Source organism: Paramormyrops kingsleyae, chromosome 5, assembly GCF_048594095.1.
Source record: "Paramormyrops kingsleyae isolate MSU_618 chromosome 5, PKINGS_0.4, whole genome shotgun sequence".
NCBI lineage: Eukaryota > Metazoa > Chordata > Actinopteri > Osteoglossiformes > Mormyridae > Paramormyrops > Paramormyrops kingsleyae.
In genome coordinates this window covers 38407229-38426566 of record NC_132801.1, presented here as the reverse complement: position 1 = coordinate 38426566, position 19338 = coordinate 38407229, and the positions used below count along the sequence as shown (strand labels likewise).

Below are 19338 nucleotides of genomic sequence, written 5' to 3'. Positions count from 1 at the left end.
CCGCTGGCGTGCGGCCAGCAGGGGGCGCCCTGGTGGGCGCCGCCATCACGCGGCCAGCAGGGGGCGCCACAGCGGGCACCACCATCACACGGCCAGCAGGGGGCGCAACCGCGGCCACCTCAGTCAGTTCAGGCGCCGGTAGGACAGGCGAGACAGGCAGATCAGGCGCCGGCAGGACAGGCGAGACAGGCAGTTCAGGTGCCGGCAGGACAGGCGAGACAGGCAGTTCAGAAGGGAGCGCCTCGGCGGGCGCCGCCGTCACGTGGCCAGCAGGGGGCGCCGCCATCACGCGGCCAGCAGGGGGCGCCGCAGCGGGCGCCGCCATCACGCGGCCAGCAGGGGGCGCCTCCGCGGCCACCTCAGGCAGTGTCGCAGGCAGAGTGGTGGCAGCTGCAGGGACTGCAGGCAGGACAAGCGAGTCAGGCAGGACAGGCGGGTCAGGCAGTGCCGCTGGCAGCGCGGCCGCAACAGCAGCAGGCTGTGCCGCGGGCAGAGTGGCGGCAGCAGCAGCAGGCGGTGCCGCGGGCAGAGCGGCGGCAGCAGCAGCAGGCGTTGCTGCGGGCAGAGCGGCTGCAGCAGCAGCAGGCGGGAGGGGTGCCGAGCGCGTTGGCGCTGCCCCTTTAAGGGCTCTCGGGACCCGGAGGGGACTTGCGTCTCTTATGGCGCTGATCCCTCTTCGGGGAAAGCGCTCCGGCCGGTTATCACTGGTCTCCAAAGGAGGCAGCTCTTCTTCTACAAGGGGCTCACCGATGAGAAAGGCGTCCTCCCACACGGGCATTAGGGAGCAGGCACCCAGGAAGAGCGTTGTCTCTCCCTCATGCTGCGCTCTGCTTCAACAGAATTATTTAAAAAAATAAACTCTTGGAACAAGCCTGGACAAAAATGATGGTACCCCTAACTTAATATTTTGTTTTCTTTCATTGATTGAAACTACCAACAATTTTGTCCATGTGTGTATGTGAACACAAGACCACGGATGCAGCTTTACACCCGTACTGAGGTCTCCTGGTAACCATCTAGACAGCATTCCAAAATATTCTGCCTTCAGTGTGGTTATTCCGGCATCCCAATAGCGTATTCATTGTCATGATGGAATCCACCCATGTTGCTGCTGTTTGTCCTCATCCTCTTTTACCTCACCAATGTTTCTAATGGTTTTCGCTAAACCAGGGTTTTGCCAAAAGAAGATTTCATTTAGTTCATTTGTAATTTGATTGAAAGTTTAGATGGTGTATAGCTCGCTGGATTTGAAATCCGTCCTAGTCCACACAATCATGGGTCAAGTCCCATAGTTGGCAGAGTAATCATATTGCCATTGGGCCCTTGAAGAAGGCCCTAAACCCTAACTGCTCCAGAAAGTGCTGGATGCTGTGTGACCCTGCTCTCTCGCCTTAAGCTTTCTTCACCTCTATGTCGCTTTGGACAAAAGTGTTAGCTACAAACATTTTTCAAAGTTAAAATGGGGGCAGGATTTAATCAGGTAATCACTTTGTTTCCCATGTGGTCTGTGGTATTCTTAAAAGCCTTCACCACCACCAAAGTTCAAATACGTAAATAAGAACATAAGAAATTTACAAACGAGAGGAGGCCATTCGGAACTTAACTAATAGCTCAGAGTTGTTAAAATCTTATCTAGCTCTGCTTTAAAGGAACCCAAGGTTTTAGCTTCCGCTACACTAGCAGGAAGACTATTCCATACTCTAACTACACGCTGTGTAAAGAAGTGCTTCCTCAGATTTGTTTTAAAATGTTCTCCCGCTAATTTTCACTTATGGCCACGAGTTCTAGTATTTAAACTAATATTGAAATAGCCATTTGGCTGAACAGCATCCAGACCCGTTAGAATCTTATAGACCTGGATCATGTCCCCTCTTAGTCTCCTTTGCTCAAGGCTAAACAGATTCAGCTCAGCTAACCTCTCCTCATAAGGCATTCCTCTAAGACCAGGAATCATTCTCGTAGCCCTCCGTTGCACCTTTTCTAAGGCAGCAATGTCCTTCTTAAGGTATAGTGACCAAACCTGCACATAATATTCTAGGTAGGGTCTTACCAAGGAATTATATAAATGTAACATCACCTCCCTTGACTTAAACTCCACACACCTAGAGATATAACCCAACATTCTATTGGCCTTTTTTATTATTTCCCCACACTGGCGAGAGTGGGACATGGAAGCATCAACATACACACCGAGATCTTTCTCGTAATCAGCTACCTTTATTTCAGTGGAACCCATATCTGTACTTTATATTTCCGCTCCCTGCATGGATTACCTTACATTTATCTGTAAAATTTCATCTCTTGTTTTTCTACGTTTATTTCTTTCTTCAATGATTTTGCAAGCATTGTAATATACTTCTTCTTTCTTTCTTTCCTGGTAGCTTTCTGGAATTTTCAGTTCAGTGCTTTGTCTTCTGATTTTGACTTCTTTTCTTTTCCACTGTGGCTCCTGCTCTTTCATTTTGATCAGCCTCATTCCAGATTCCTCATGATTTTTTTTTTTTTGAATTCTGCCCAGTTCCTCTTGTTCTCTATTAAACAGATTCAGCATGTCTAATTGGTTTTTCATCTGTTTCACAATTTCCTTCAGGTCATATCTTCGTTATTTGAATTCAACTCTTCCACTATTTGACACTGACAATGTAATGTATTTGATTTCTATGATGTCCAGGTGAAAAGGTGATGCTTGGGTTGCTTGGACAACATATTGGCATTGAAGAAGTCACTGGATTTGCAAAAGCTGATTAATTGCTTTCCAACTTTGTTTCTGCTTCCAAGCTCTAAACCGAAGGAACAGCACAGCAAATATCTATTCAAGTAAATACACATTCAAGAACATCTTCAGTACAAGAATGCGTAGGGCTGCATGGTACTGGAAAAATACCAGATATCATAAATATGATATTACGATATTTATAAAGCAAGATAGGAAAATTTGCAGAAAACAAACTATAGCCAAATAGTGTCTAATAAGTTTGTGGCATTGCCAGGAGTTGTGAGGACACAAAGCAGTGCTGACAAATCGCTTGCGTTTTGCTCAATATTGTTTCTGTGGAATCCAAAATTGTTCCATAGAGATAAAGGCGAGTGTCTTTTGGTAACCAGTTCACTTTTCTCCTCCTCACTTTTTTTTGTTCAATTTCTCACCAACGCAGCACACTATCAATGAGTCTGACGGCCATGATGAAAATGCAGCTGCAAACATATTTTTTTAACATATAAGCCTTCCAGATAATCTTGAAAAAGAATTATCAATTAATTTGCAAAGCATGCTAACCTTTGTGTGAAAATGTTTTAGCAAAACTTATTGCCATTTGGCAAATTTTATTGTGCAAGTTTCCCATAATCCATATATGTCCAAAGACATGGTATAATTTCTTATTTCCATTGTGGACTGCAGTATACAGCATTTATTTTGTATTTGGAAGTAGTCTTGTGGCATGTTTTAGTGTTATAGTTTAACATCATAGCAGATGCGTGACAATTTCCTACCTGATACCTGAGCTTTGCCATTTAACTTTAATTTACTCCCATGAGAAGAACTAAAGAAGAATCAAAGTTTTATGCAAATTATGCTAGCCTTAATCATTTAAACAATTTAACATTTTTGTCTGTCTTTTTTTTTGGTAAAGTGTGTACTGTCGCCCCTCTCTGTGGCTAGCTGTGAACCACATCATCAGCATGCAGAGTGAAATCTGGCTGGTCTTTGGCATCACTTTAGCATACGTCAATCGGAACTAATTAGGTAACACAGCTAGACAGTAGAATTGATTGTTCAGTGTCTGGCGTGGCGAACCAGTGACCTTTAAGGTGCATACTGCTCTTAGCCTGCTCCTGTGCTGTTCTGGGCTGTTCTGCAGGTGGTCTCAATTTTTTTGGTTTTTCAGAGTTTTTTTTAATTATTATTTAAAAATATAGACAATTTCTGATACATCAAAATGCGTTTAAACATTTCACAACATTGTCGATTAAATGTGGAAAAATTAAAAGTATACAGTGCCTGACAAAAGTCTTGTCACTTAACCAAGTTGTAGGAACAACAAATAATAACTTGACCTGTAGTTAATCAGTTGGAATCAGAAATGGCTTATAAGAAAGGCAAAGCCCTCTAGATTATGCTTATTATACCAAAATAAAGTTTTTCATCATTCATTGAGTTTTGTCATGTAATTAGGACAGAAAGGTCAACTTTTGCCTGGACAAAAGTCTTGTCATATACAAAAATAATGTAGAAATTATACATATACTTTATTTAGAATACACAAACATGCTACATTAACATCAGAACATAATGTCATGGTGCCTTGGAAGAAAGAATTAATAACATGTATGACTTCCATGAGCTTGGAGGACCGCATCCATACGTCTTGGCAATGACTGAAATAACTTGTTGATGAAGTCATCTGGAATGGCAAAGAAAGCAGTCTTGCAGGACTCCCAGAGTTGGTCTAGATTCTTTGGTTTTGTCTTCCAAGCCTCCTCCTTCATCCTACCCCAGACATGCTCAATAATGTTCATGTCTGGTGACTGGGCTGGCCAATCCTGGAGCACCTTGATCCTCGTCAGTTTCAGGAACTTCAATGTGGAGGCTGAAGTATGACAAGGAGCGCTATCCTGCTGCAGAATTTGCCCCCTCTTATGGTTTGGAATGTAATGGGCAGCAAGAATGTCTTGATACTTCAGGCTGTTGATGCTGCCATCCATTCTGCAGATCTCTCGAACACCCCCATACTGGATGTAACCCCAAACCATTTTTCCTCCACCAAACTTGACTGTTTTCTGGGTGAATCTTGGGTCCATGCGGGTTCCAACAGGTCTCCTACAGTATTTGCAGCATTTGGTATGCAGTTCAATGGATGATTCATCAGAAAAATCAACCTTCTGCCACTTTGCCACTGTCCATCCTTCCTGCAAGCTGTGGCCCTTGGCAAATTCCACACACTTTTTTTGTTGTGTTCTCATTAATGCTGGTTTCTGTGCACTAATTCGGCCATGGAGACCACTGCGTGCAAGAATTCGAGAAACTGTTCTTGTAGACACAGCGGTTTCTGGTGACCAGTTCTGATGTCGCTCTACTGCAGTTGAAAAAGGGTTGGCCCTGTACTTTCGAAGCAACAAACGGTCCTCTCGAAGAGTTGTCTTACGTGGTCTGCCTGACCTGGGCTTGTCATGAACATCACCAGTTTCTTCATATATTTTTTTAATCCTCTCCACTTGATGTTTGGATACATTAATGACGTCTGACACCTCAGCAGACTTGGTCTGTGGTTGAATCTTTGGCATGTTGTCAGAAGTCAGGTTGCACTTCAAGTGAAGGTCTGGTGTGCTGGGGATCTTTTTATACACACCTGGGATTATGTTAATTACAGTATTTGTCACAGGTGAACCTCTAATTTGTGATTGGTTGAATCATTAAAAGACATGACAAGACTGCCATGGACTTTAACAAGCTGTGAACATCAGGACACTTTTTGACTGTTTCATTTTGCACCCAGTTATTAATGTGAAAGTCCTTGGCATTAAATTGATCCATTTATCGTAACAGTTGATTGATTAGAAATAAAGTTATATGCCTTTTTAAGTTACTATGTCCTTATGTGACAAGACTTTTGTCAATGACTGTATATTTTTGACATCAAGTGATTGATGGGAAGTCATGCATGCAGCTACGGTGATGCACAATGTGCGCAGTTTAACTGACTGTTACTCAACCGCTAATATTAATAAAGACAATATGATGCCTGACCTGCTACCCAACCCACTTTATATGCTTAAATTTCATATGATTACATTTTATTGTAAACGACCTACTCAGAAATTACCCTTATAGCAGGTGCTTAAAAAACAACGGACTCTGCTAGAAAGAGTGAAGAAGTTTGTGTCTGATGTTTACTTCACCGAATGTAACCTCTTAGGAAGCTAAATGGGAAAAAAAGCTTCAAGGGGTGGGTTAATGCACAGACTTGCCTAGGCTCAAGCCTCAGGGCCTATAGTTGTCCAGGAGCCTTTATTGATCGTTTATTTGTTTGCGAGTTAGTGATTGGTTAAAATGGAACGGGGAGACCGAATTCTTTTTATACCATTATATATTTTCTCGTATGTGTAAACGTAGACTATTTTCTACAGACTTTATGAGCCTGATCAATAGGTTTTATGCCAAGAAAGCTAGGAGGAAAACATTCTAATAGTAAAAACTTGTTTTATACTATTTTGGAATATTCCTTTCTTAAGTTATCTGTGGTCTATGCTATCAATGGTATATGTGTTTTGAGAGTACATTGTGGATGCAGTTGACAAGTACTGGATCAGAGTGTAATGTTTTTAGGTTACTGATATTGAGATGCGTTTTTTTATACGGTGTCTGTTACCCTCTTTTTGCTGCATATGACTTATGTGAAAGTGTATGCTTGCAGGTTTGTTGTTCTGTTGTTCTCTCATTTGATACAGCATCACATTCTCTTAGACTGTGTAGAAATTATTTTATAGTTTTATAGCCTTGGGGCCCCTGAACTCGTTAATCCATCACTGAACACGTGTGTGTTTTGCGAATCAAACCAAGATATCCAGCTGTCAGCGAGGTTTGTCATACTGTAACTGCAGCACAATGTTCAATATGAATATGTGCATGTACTAGGCTTGGGCGGTATCCAAATTTTGATACCGTCAAACCTCCCTATTTTACCTCGGTATACGGTATTACCGTGAATAATAAAAAAATTGTGACGTAAGGCTCAGACAGCGTCACCAAACTGTTGGCTTGTGCCTAAACCGTTCAGAAACTGAACACCAAACACTAATACTGAAACAATAACAAAATTATATGCAGAACAATATTAACAACTTTTATTAGCAACAAATAGCAGTTTATAAAAAAGTGCAAATACAACAGTCAAACAGAATTAAATTAACATAAACATCCAGAACAGTTTTCGTGCACACAAGTCAAATTAAATCACACCACCTGAACAACTTTTAATAACAAAGAAGAGCAGCTTATAAAAAAGTGCAAATAGACCCACAACAGTCAACCACAGTTGAATTAACATAAACATATCCATATTATAAAAAGTATTGCAAAGCAATAGTCCTAAACAAAAACTTCTTTCCAGCAGAGGCGGAGTCAGACATTTTATACACCCGGGGCTTAGCCCCAAAGGGTAGTATGCATGTGGGATTGAGGGGGGGTCGGGGTTAGAAATGACTGAAAAACATGCTGTGAAGTTGAAGATTTATTAGGCTGTGACTCTACTAACCTATCAGAAGCTTCTTAAGCTCAGAATGGAATCGTCTGGAGTTTTCTTATTAATTAAAGACACTAAACTTAGTGTATATATACTCCTAAATTTGATGAAAGTGATAAAAAATAGACATCTCTCTCTCTCTCTCTTTATTCTGACATTTAACTAATTCAAAAGATATTTCAATATTTATTTATATAAAACAAAAAAGTTTACTCTAAATTGATGTTTAACAGTAAAAAAAATGTTTTTATGTTTTTTCCCTAAAGTGTATGTAAATATTTGGTTTCAACTGTGAATATACTGCTGTGTATTGAAATTCCTCTTTTTTTGCATAGAAATATATTGAACAACATACAAAGCATAATATATAAAATAAGTTTTTTTCTGTGAAAGAAGCCCCTTATGTCCATTGTTGTGTACACCAGTACATAACTGAAACCGATTTAGAGTGCTTTATTTAGCCTTGGAGGGTAACAACTGAAAATATGAAATAAACACACATGTAACCTAAGACTCTCTAAAAAAACAGCATTGTTGTTCGGCTTTTCATTTCGCCATTTCTTGATTCACTCGAAGAGCAAGTAATGTAATATGGGTCAAGTGATCAGTTTGATATCAATCTTTTGTCAGCGTCATATTTACATTAGCTATTTGTACAGTACGAATGATTTGCTTTGGTACCTGGTCAAACTTAAGCTCTCCTCTGTCTGCCTGTCTGCACTTCTCCTACAGCAAATTCGCAGGCAGCAGCTTCTCCCCCCTCGCTCACATGCGTAAGTGCTGTGCTCAGTCGCCTAGTGCCTGAGCTCGGATCATACCAAAATTATGGGGAATTTACGACTGTGCGCTATGTGCTTCGAATATTGTGTGTAGTTTTTGTTTTATACAGTTGTCAGTCAGGCATCTAACTATGAAATAAATTACACTCCAAAAGACCCTGGGCTTCTGAAACAACAACCCGGGCTTAAGCCCAGTAAGCCACCCCCCCGCTCCGCCAATGCTTTCCAGTCTTATTTCCAATATTGTTTTTAACGTAAACCAAATAAAAATACCCCCCCTGATATTCTGGATGGTTTGCCAGAACCTTTTTGAGGCCGACTGAAAGTCACTTTCCATGGCCTCACCAAACTATTCCCACGCCCGGATTTTTGCTTCTGCGACCAGCCGAGCCACGTTCCGCCTGGCCTGCCAGTACCCGTCAGCTGCCTCTGGAAACCCCCGGGCTAATAATTCCCCGTAAGCCTCCTTCTTCAGCTTGACAGCCCCCCTCACCTCTGGTGTCCACCATTGGGTACTGGAGTTACTACCACGACTGGCACTGACCACCCTGCAGCCACAGCTCCGTACAGCCGCTTCCACAATGGAGGTCCGGAACAGTGTCCATTCAGACTCGATGTACCCAACCTCCCCCAGTATGCAGTTGGAATTCTGCTGGAGGTGCGAGTTAAAGCTCCGGCGAACAGGAGCCTCTGCCAGACGTTCCCAGCAGACCCTCACTATGCGCTTGGGCCTACCAGGTCTGACCGGCTTCCTCCCCTGCCACCTGAGCCAACTCACCACCAGGTGGTGATCAGTTGTCAGCTCTGCCCCTTTCTTTACCCGAGTGTCCGAGACGGAAGGCTGTAGATCAGATGATACGATTATGAAATCGATCATCGACCTTTAGCCCCGGGCATGTTCGTACCATGTCCACTTAAGGACATGGTACGAACAGACACCCTTATGCTCGAACATGGCGTTCGTTATGGATAAATCATGCATTGCACAATAACAGAACACCACTCGGGTTCAGATCAGGGAGGCCATTCCTCCCAATCACCCCCCTCCAGGTCACACTGTCATTGCCCACGTGAGCGTTGAAGTCCCCCAAGAAAACGATGGAATCCCCTTGTGGCATGCTAACCAGCATACCACTAAGGGAATCCAAGAAGGCCGGGTACTCTGAACCGTCATTCGGCGCATAAGCACAGATGACAGTCAGAGACCTATCCCCAACCCAAAGGCGCAGGGAGACAGCCCTCTCGTTCACCGGGGTAAACTCCGTTGTTAATGAACCGAGCTGTTGGGCCACCAGTAGCCCCACCCCAGCCCGGCATCGCTCACCCGCCGCAATTCCAGAAGAACAGAGCATCCAGCCCCTGGAATATATCTAGTCGATATCTCTCAACCTCACACACAAGCTCAGGCTCCTTCCGGTGAACGAGAAAGCCAGTTTTGTCAGCCGGGGATTGGACCGCCAGGGCCTCCCTTGGCCACCACCCAATCCACAATGCACCGAACCCCTGACATTCCCCTTGTGGGTAGTGGGCCCACCTGGGGACAGTGCCTCTTTCGGTCTATGCCCAACCACCAGGCGCTCGCCAATGGGCCCCTGCCCCCAGACCTGGCTCCAGGGTGGGGCCCTGGTGACCCTAGCCCAGGCAAGGGAAACGAGACTTCGCTGGAATACCTTATCATAGGGTTCTTTTGGATTTCTCTTTGTCTGGCCCCTCCCCTGGGACCTTTTTGCCTTGGGAGACCCTATCAGGGGCAATTGCCCCTGACAACTTAGCCCCCAGAGTCACTGAGGCACGCAAACCCCTCCACCACAATAAGGTGGCAATCCAAAGAGGGGTAAATATACATGATGTTTATGAATACTTAATGAATACATTATGAAGCTGCACTGAACGTTTTATGAATGCAATATAAAAGCATTATGAAGGTGCCATTAATGTAAAGCATTACCGAATATCTTAATTACTTTCACTTATTTTTAGATGATTGCAAAACAACAGATTTAAAGTTTGCTTTAAGAAACAATCTTTATTTAAGTATACAGAAGTAATTTTAAATCGGTTTAATATTTAATATTTGATTGTCTTGAAATAAACATATTTTGGAAGTATTTGCATATTATGAATAATTCTACAGGTTTCTGTAGCTACAAGAAATGACCTTTTGCCTTGAACATTTGCCCTGTGTAACAGTAACCAACTTAATAGCAATGAAAGCACCACTGTATCAGACAGTAGTGCAGAATGACTCCTGCACCACTGTCCGAAATACAGACAAAATGAGGAATTGCCTAAGTGTTGGTCTGCACCGTGTGCAGAATTATTAGGCAAGTACTATTCCTGGAGATCGTTTTTGGCAAAAGTTGGGCAGACTTATAAAAATGAATTCATAAGCTTTCTTGTGCACAAAGTAAATTTATTTAAAGAGAAAATGTTCCATTTGACTTTCACAAACAAAAATAAAAGAAAAACGCTTGATTATCAGTGTGCAGAATTATTAGGCAATCAGAAATTAAGTGGATTTTCTCTCTTCACCATCAACAGAAATAATAACAAGAAACTATTTTTGTTATTCAGTATACAGTATATAAGGAATAACAAGCTATCAGCCGTTCTATACAGCCCACTTCACCCAGTTTAATGCCCAGTACAGCCAACTTTCTCCTCAATGATCATGAACCATGTTGCCCACTGAACCAATCAGGTTTTTGATTTGATCATGTCCTATATTAGCTGAGCCAACTAGGACCACCACCTAGAGGCTGCTCTGAGAAGGAGTACTGCTTGCTACTTTGGTAAGGCCCAGTAGTTCTCAATGGGGTTGAGTCAGGTAATGGAGGGCAGGCCATAATTCAATCACGTTTCAAGCCTTTCTAGGCCAATCAATTAAATACTTTGATGCATAAGGAGGGACATTGTCTTGCAGGAATATCATAACCTTTTAGAAAACTGCTGACTTCTTCTTCTGCCAGTGTTTGAAGAAGGTATCTTCTAGAAACTGGCAGTAGACCTTGTGGTTAATTTTTACACAATCTGCAAGTCGGAAAGGTATGACAAGTTCATCACTGATAATTGCAGTCCACGTCATCTCTCCTCCACCACCTTGTTGGTGCTTGAAGAGGATCTCCATCCACTAGCTCATCCATCTGCTCCATCAACAGTCACTTTCATCTCATTTGTCCCTAAAACCTTTGTACCATCTGTCTTGAGATGTCTGTGCCCGTTATACCTTACATGCCTTGAGTGGAGGCCATGTTTCAGCATTAATGACCTTAGGAATGTCACGCAGCACACTGCACCAAGAACGTCTGGAGATTCTGTTCAGATTGCACAGTTTTGAAAAATTATGGCATTTGATGCTTGAAAGTTTCTGGAAGTCTCCCCTTTAATTTGACACAGAACTTTGGCAGTTTATGTGTGTCATCTTCTCTCTACAAGCCTCTTCAGTCCTCTTTGGCTGTTGGCAACAAAACACTTGATTGTACAGTGATCACATATCAAAAGTCTGGCAATTTCGATCGTTTTGCATCCCTCTGACTGGTACTTTACTGTTTTGTTTTTTTCCTGCTCTCTGTAAGGTCCTCTTTAGCCCATTTTAATAGTAATAATAATTTGCTTAATTCTGCATAAGAAAGTATCTATGTTTTCCTGTTTTTATTCAAAGTGTAGGTGAGGAAACTATATCCGATGCTCTTAGCTAGGTTGCCAGTGTCGATTGAGATGGAACCGCTGCCGATATCCGGTTAAGGATGCATGTAATCAAGATTCCTATTAAACATCACACCAGCCACGATTGCTTATTTCCATTCACTTTATCTGATTGAGAGAAGTGCCCTGAAATGAAGTGGTTTTCCTAGAGCAAAACATAATACAGGTATATAACAGATAACAGCAAAGTATGCTACCAAGTCATTAACATACCACGTAACATACAATCTTTACAAGTTATTGTGCAATGCTAAACATGCAATATCTCCTAAGCATAACATAACAAATATAGACATTAATGCACGCCATACACAAGGGAACTTAAAGGAGGAGGCATGGCTATACACAGACATGAAATGGCGTCTATCCCAACTCCATGGCTAACGAGGATTCACATCCTAACAAACGGCAAGTACTAACTGAAAATAACAGATTACACCATAAGAAATTACTTACAGTCAAACACGCACTCCGAGGGCTAATAGAAACACTATTTTATATCTAACTGCAATTATAAAGGAAGACTAAATAATTATAAACTTCGCTCGGTTCTGCTCCGCTTCTGCAGTCCGTTTTACTAAGTGAGCGAGGGGGTTCTCCACTCTCAGGAAGATGGGCAGGGCTTATGACTGGCAACCATTCCGTCCGATAGGGGAGAGAGAACTCGGGTAAGTCAGTGCGTGAAGTTCAAATAACAAATAAGAAGGGGAACATTTATAAACAATCTGGGGCCAGTTCCACAAAGCAGGGTTTCTTGCTTAGCTGGATAACTTGTTGGATTCAAGGTAGTCTGTGGTAAATATAAGTGAACAAAGATAAAGTCCATTTAGCCCAGACTACCTTAAATTTGACAACTTATCCGGCTAACCAAGAAATCCTGCTTCCTGAAACAGGCCCCCGGACTGCACGGAAGTTACTCTAAATATTTAAGACTCTTTTCTACACAAAGAGAAAGTATTCAGACCAAATACTGAACATTTTGCTGTTTTTAAACAGTTGATTCTTAATTAGAGATTCACCTGGACTCAAAGTTGGTCGGTTGAGAAGATACAAGTGAAATACACACTTGCCTAATAATTCTGCACACAGCGTATTGTTAGGGCCGCCACCCTAACACCAGTCCATCACTATGCGTGTGTGGATTCTACACACGTTTGGATCAACTTGTGTCTATGAATCAGTTTTTTCTACACTAAAACAAGTGAAGTCAAAACATCACTCTGTTCTTATGGATATACAGGTAAAAGAGCTGCTTTGAGTGGCCACAACTCAGAACGAGCAAGACCTGAAAAGGATTGTGGCAAACAAAGACTTCCATGTGTCCCACTAAGTAAACTGAGGCAAGAAAAACTGTTAGGCTGTGTATTGTGCCATTAGGCTCTTAAGACACTGTTGCTGTGCGTGGGCATTTGCTCAAGATTTGCAGTGGTGTCAGGTGCCTCTAAGCTGGACTGGTTGGCCACCCTTCTTCCAGTTAACAAAACTGACTACGACCGATTTATTCTGTACCTACTTTTTCTAGTGGCACTGGCTGCTAGGTTGTTTGTTCCCTTTTTCAAATATTTGTAAAGCAATTTATGACAACTTGGAGATATCCTGGAATAGGGCAAGTATGGCCTTGACATCATCTTTTTCTGACCTACACGATCACCAGTACCAATTTACGATCAACACAATTAATTATACATTGATTGTGTATTTTGAATCCATTTGGTTTTCAAATCAATGATTCAGACTAGGGCTGCAACAAACCACTATATTGATAGTCAATCAATGTATCGATTATTGAAACGAATAATCAATTAGTCGAATGAATCGCCCAATTACCGAATAACACTTATTTGGTATCAGCTATCAGATTTTAAATTTAGCATGAGGTTGTTTTATGCATTTGCTAACAATCAAAACAATAGAACTTAATACTTTATTTAAAAAATGCACTCTTTTAATAAACGTTCCTGTTAATACAAAAAAATGTAAAAAATCCAATATCCATTTGTCCTATTAAAATTTTAAACCAAGCATAAGCAATGTAACAGCAATTTAATATACCAAAACAAGCAATCCATTTAAATTTAAATTTTTACAGTAAGTTAAATGTGCATTCTGCTGTCCGTCTGCACTCCATTGCAACTAAACTTTACAATCACAGTTCTGTATTGAAATGGAGGAAAATCAGCATGTGAGGCTATTTTAAGGCAAAACTACAGAAACATTTACATATGCCTAATCAGTCCACGCCACTGAAAATAACACACACACTCTCAACACTTGCGCTTTGTATTAGCCTATACTGCATACCTGACATCAGTATAACAGTATAGGCCAGGGAAATTTTTCTGCAACAGTGAAATCGCTTGAAAAGTCGTTAGGTGTAATGCCGACATTATCCAACTCTATTATCAATTCAAGAGAATATGCATTTCAAAATAGAAAATGTTGTAGCTCATAACATGAATTCGAATGGTTTTTAACATTAATATTGGCTTACTGTCTAACTAGCATAACTGACTTACCGAGATGAGTCCTCTTAATCCAATGAGCTAGAGTGCTGCCTCTTTACAGTAGATGCTCGAGCATAGAGTATGTGCTCCAATGTAAGCTAAGGTCAACTTTCACAAATTTTGCAGCTGACAACCTTTTTTTGGAGTTTAGTGTGAAATACTATTACACTTCAGGGTTTTTGTTTTTGAAGCTACTATAGCTTTGGTTAACCGCTCTAATGAGTGGTAATATTGAAACATTTAGAGTTGGCGTGAGAAACACACGTGATGATGTCACCAACTAATCGACTAATAAATTAGTTGGTAATTAATTTGGTAATCGATTTTAGTCAACTTAGTTGATTAATCGTTGCACCCCTAACTTAGACAGTATACTATTATGGGATACCCTGTGATTTTGTTTTAAAAAATGTAATTCTTCGTATAGGACAAAATTAGCTTTTCTGAAAATATTTTTTTGTACACGTGATGGACATCAAGACCATCAGAGGGATTAAAATGCAGTATCACCCCTCAAAATCTGTTTGTTTTAGTATGACACTTCTGGGATAACTGATTCTATATATGAGAACTTTACTATAGAACAGAATTAATGATAGAACACACATGACTTTTTGTCTATGAGAGTTACCAATCTGTAAATTAGCTGTGTTAATTTTGTAGCTAATCGTAAACTGCTACACAATTTGCCTTCATTTTGAAGTATCATCTAACACTTTACTCGAAGGGCACAAATACTTAGTAATAGGTCAATTACTACTGAAGTCATCCTCATGCACTGATCATGAACAAGTATAGTCTAATTTAGGTAAAAGATGTCATGATTCATTAATGATGAACAAACATGAGATCAGTATTTCACTTGTGTTATTCATTACTTTTCCTTCAGCAGTTCACAAATGTTTACAGAATTAACAGACAAAATAAATATAGTAACTGCTTGATAAAACATGTCATGATTCATTAATGATGAATTAACATGAGATCAGTATGTAACTAAGACTTACTTTTGTATTAGATAACCTCAAACTAATAGCATAATACTGTATTATTTGTGCCCCATCAAGTAAAATGTTACCAATTTTTTTTCTCATTTTCTACTTGCCTGAAAAAACTCAAGTGAAATTTTAATGTACCTTATTTCAAAGTTTCTATATTGGATCCAGTAGAAAACAGAAATTTCAAAACAAATTCATCATATCTTTCTCACACAAAAGGAAATGCAAACATGCAGTCACAAGTAGGTATCGCTTCCGGGAGCAAACATTTGAAAAGTCACCAGGTGAGTCATTTGTGCATGTTTTAAAGAGCACTTCACACTCGACACAGCAATAGGGCAGGGAACAGTTTAACGATTCACCACAATTTTAACAAATACCTCATTCCTGTGCTTGTATTAAGGCAACCTGACACGTTAATATGTGCTAGTACCATGGTCCAGGTGCTCTGAGTGTGTTTGTTGTTAGGGGACACTTGATTGGTAAAATGTAGATGTGGAAAAAAAAATCATTTTCTGAAAATATCTGGCAGCTGGCAGCAGCGTCCTTGGGGCAAAACCACCTTGGGGCAAAACCACCTTGCTCAAGGGCTAAAATGGTGACATCACTCACCAGTCATGAGATATGAAGTAGTGACTTTTCAATCACAGGCACAGAGTCTGAACCCACAGAGCCACATACCACACCCATCAGGGTAGGTGGCACGTTTGTTTTGCCACCATGTGATTTCCGCTCGTTTTGAGGGTGGCTATTTAGCTTGCAGTCTGCCAGCTGTCACTGACCCACTCCCTTTTGTTGAGGTCTCAGCCAACACTAAGTGTCATGGCCAAATTGTTGTTTAAGGGAGCCATGGTTGTTGCCAACATGTGCGCATGTGTATATGCATTTGGGTGTCTTGGGGGGGGGGGGGGGGTAAAGCAGCACACTTCTCTGAGAGAGAGAGACAGAGAGAGAGAGAGATATGCATGCCAAGATCTGTACAAGGGACCAAACATGTGCATAGATAGCCCCCTGTGAGCTTTTGGGGAAGGGAAAAATAAAGAGGATGAGTTCCAGGGGAAAGCTAATAAAAGGCTGTTTAAAATTTCTTAAAGTCAATTTTATTCAATTTGAAACCATTTGAGTGTTTCGTTTTATTCACCGGCTACCTCCTGCCTCTTCATATCAATCCATAAATATCTGGAATAGATGTCTTTTCAGTGTTTGTTGATTGGTTAAACTGTGGAAAGTGACTGACGTTTTCATCCCAGAGTGGTTATTATGAAGCAAGTTTGCTGTCTTAGCAAGGTTTCTCAAGGCTTACTTCCATTTTGAGTTATAGGAATTATTGCTCACTTTTAAACAAATATTCGTGACAGGCGATACCTCTGATTTTCTTTTCGATCCGATACAGGAATTTTTTTATCCCAGTGCTGATATTCGGTGCCAGTCCCTTGCCAAGGCAAGGACAGAAAATTTGCCAAAGGGAGGCGTGCTGATGACAAAGTTTGCAGAGTGGGTTGGGTATTACCTGTTGCAGGGCTACCCAAGCCTGCTCCTGAAGATCTCAGTATTAGACCCAGTGATGTTGAACCTAAGATGGCTCTAACACAGACGCCACTGAAGGGTCTGATTATCTATATCAGGTGTGTTAAATTGGGGCTGCACCTAAGCTCTGCAGGTGCAGGGTGGTAGATCTCCATGAGCAGGGTTGGGCAGCCCTGACCTATGGGCTCCTACCTATCAAAGGGCGGCATTAGCTTGCAATGCTGACACCGCCCCTTTTATGTGAACACGGATGGACCCTGAGTCAACTCATCGAGTTGATAAGAACTGGCTCTAGCTTGTTAACTGTAGGTATGTAGATCTCCCTTTGTTGTATACCTCACAGATTGGATCTGGTGTCAATGACAGTTTATTGTGTCTTGGGTTGTTCTGTTTTCCTAAGGATTCCCTCATTTTGTTTTTATTGTCTGTTTCTGTAACCAGACACTCCCATTTTTATTGTCCATATGTAGATTGTCATCTACAGCTTGCGCATAGTGTTTACTTACGTTTTCTCAGTTGCTGTTGCTTGCTTATTTATTGATTTTATTTCTTTATTCTTGCCCATCCCACTCTCCCAGTATGTCTCGGCACTGACATGAAGCTACAGCTCCCATCCAGCCTGGAAAACCACTACAAAACACTGCAGCTGCTCTACACTGGTTGCCAGGTGGTGCATGGGAACCTGGAGATCACCCACCTGCACGGAGACCTGGACCTTAGCTTTCTGCAGGTTTGATTTCTGGCAGCTGTTGTCACCTTCGCTCTGCAGCACCCTGAGATGCTTCTTTTGTCTGCTTTTGTTTATATTTTTCCCTGTGCATTTTTCTGTATAACAAATTTTTGCTGCCTATCTTGTCTGTGAGTGCGTGTCAGTCTCTCTTCCTTTTACTTTTCCTTCTCTCTTCTGCGGTTTTAACATGGCCTCTGGGCACTCCCCCGCTTGCCCCATCTCCGCAGGGCATCGTGGAGGTGCAGGGTTATGTGCTGGTGGCCCACGTGTCGGTGAGTTCGGTGCCACTGGGCAGTCTGCGCATCATCCGCGGGAGCCAGCTCTACGAATCGCGATACGCTCTGGCTGTACTGGACAACAGCGGCCCTGGGGATTCTGGGCTGACGGAGCTGCTAATGAGGAGTCTGACGGGTGAGGCGGAGTGGGGGGGGTACGTTGGGGGTTAATGAGGAAGCTAGAGGAGGTAGACTTGCAAGAGTTATGCAGGTGCATTTTGTGGATTTAATAGGTTGTGGGTAATGAGAGTGATGAAGAGGACAATTTGAAGAGGTCTAACACCTGTCAGTCTGTTTCCATGCGGGGTGATGATGTTCTCACAGTGCTGGTGACCCCTTCTGACGCCTTCTCTGTTCCTGTAGAGATCCTTCTTGGTGGGGTGTACATTTGGGGGAACCCTCACTTGTGCTTCCCCCAGCACATCAATTGGAGCGACACGCTGGATGAACAGAACCCGCAGAGCCACCTGCGACTGCAGGTGCAGTCATCCAACTGTAAGGAGCCGGTTCTGTCGTCGCATGTAAAACGGCATCAATGTCATGTTTTTACAAGCTTGTGAAAACAGTCACGCATCTGCACATGGTGAGACCCAGTGGCATCTTCTGCGTCTTCAGGTCTGAGCTGCTCCCCTGCGTGTGGGTCGCAGGGATGCTGGGGACAGACGGAGCAGGACTGTCAAACCTGTGAGTCACACAGAGCCCCTGTCTGCTCTCGTCTATAAGCTGGACGGCTCTGTCCCGTGTCAGACTGTCACTGATCTGGGTGATGCAACAGCTTATTGTAGAAGGTTGTGTGGGTGACATATCAGGACATATTACAAATATCATGTTTTAAAAGACCCTCCACAGACATATCTCATAAAATTCAGTGGGTTTAAACATCTTGTGCTAAACAAATGTGAATGAAAACAGTTTAAGGAGGAGATTCATTGGCAAGGAAGTTTGTGTAGATGTTCATTGTTAGAAAGGGACAAAACTTGACGAACAGCTGGTTCTTCTCTGTGCAGTGACCCGTCTGCTGTGCACCTCTGGCTGCATGCGCTGTAAGGGCACGCGCCACAATGACTGCTGCCACAAGCAGTGTGCGGCGGGCTGCACTGGACCCAAGGACACAGACTGCTTGGTGAGGCTAACCGACGTAGCTTTCGATTATCCAAACAAAGCTATAATCTCACAAACCCCAGAAATCATGTGACGTGCTGCTACATCAGTGCTATGAAGTTTCAGAGACATTTCACAGCAGTATAATGAAACATTTAACATAGTCCTTACTGCTCTCCTTAATTCTTTGTGAATAATCTTTTTAAAAGGTTTGCTGTGATAGTGCAGTATCTGTTTCATTGTTTGAGAGCAGTCATGATTGCTTTAAAACCAAATGCCTTGAAATCCCCAGTGAGTGATGTGCATCTTTAAAGCCGCCTCTCATCCCACAGGCTTGTCGACACTTTAATGACAGTGGATTGTGTAAAGATGGGTGTCCACCGGCCAACATCTACGAGTCGTCAACTTTCCTGCTCAAGCCCAACAAAGACAAAAAATTCAGCTTTGGTGCCACCTGTGTGAAAGAGTGTCCTCGTAC

The 19338-nt window shown here is 42.2% G+C and overlaps 1 protein-coding gene across 1 annotated transcript in view; it reads left to right on the top strand.

The window, feature by feature from the left end:
* LOC111837750 (receptor tyrosine-protein kinase erbB-2-like) overlaps window positions 1-19338 on the top strand; it is a 44620-nt gene that overhangs the window by 4955 nt on the left and 20327 nt on the right. The window contains exons 2-7 of the mRNA XM_072712719.1: window positions 17333-17484; window positions 17712-17895; window positions 18123-18254; window positions 18375-18443; window positions 18767-18882; window positions 19193-19334. Of these exons, the coding sequence (XP_072568820.1) occupies window positions 17333-17484; window positions 17712-17895; window positions 18123-18254; window positions 18375-18443; window positions 18767-18882; window positions 19193-19334 (795 nt within the window). The remainder of the gene's footprint in view (window positions 1-17332; window positions 17485-17711; window positions 17896-18122; window positions 18255-18374; window positions 18444-18766; window positions 18883-19192; window positions 19335-19338) is intronic.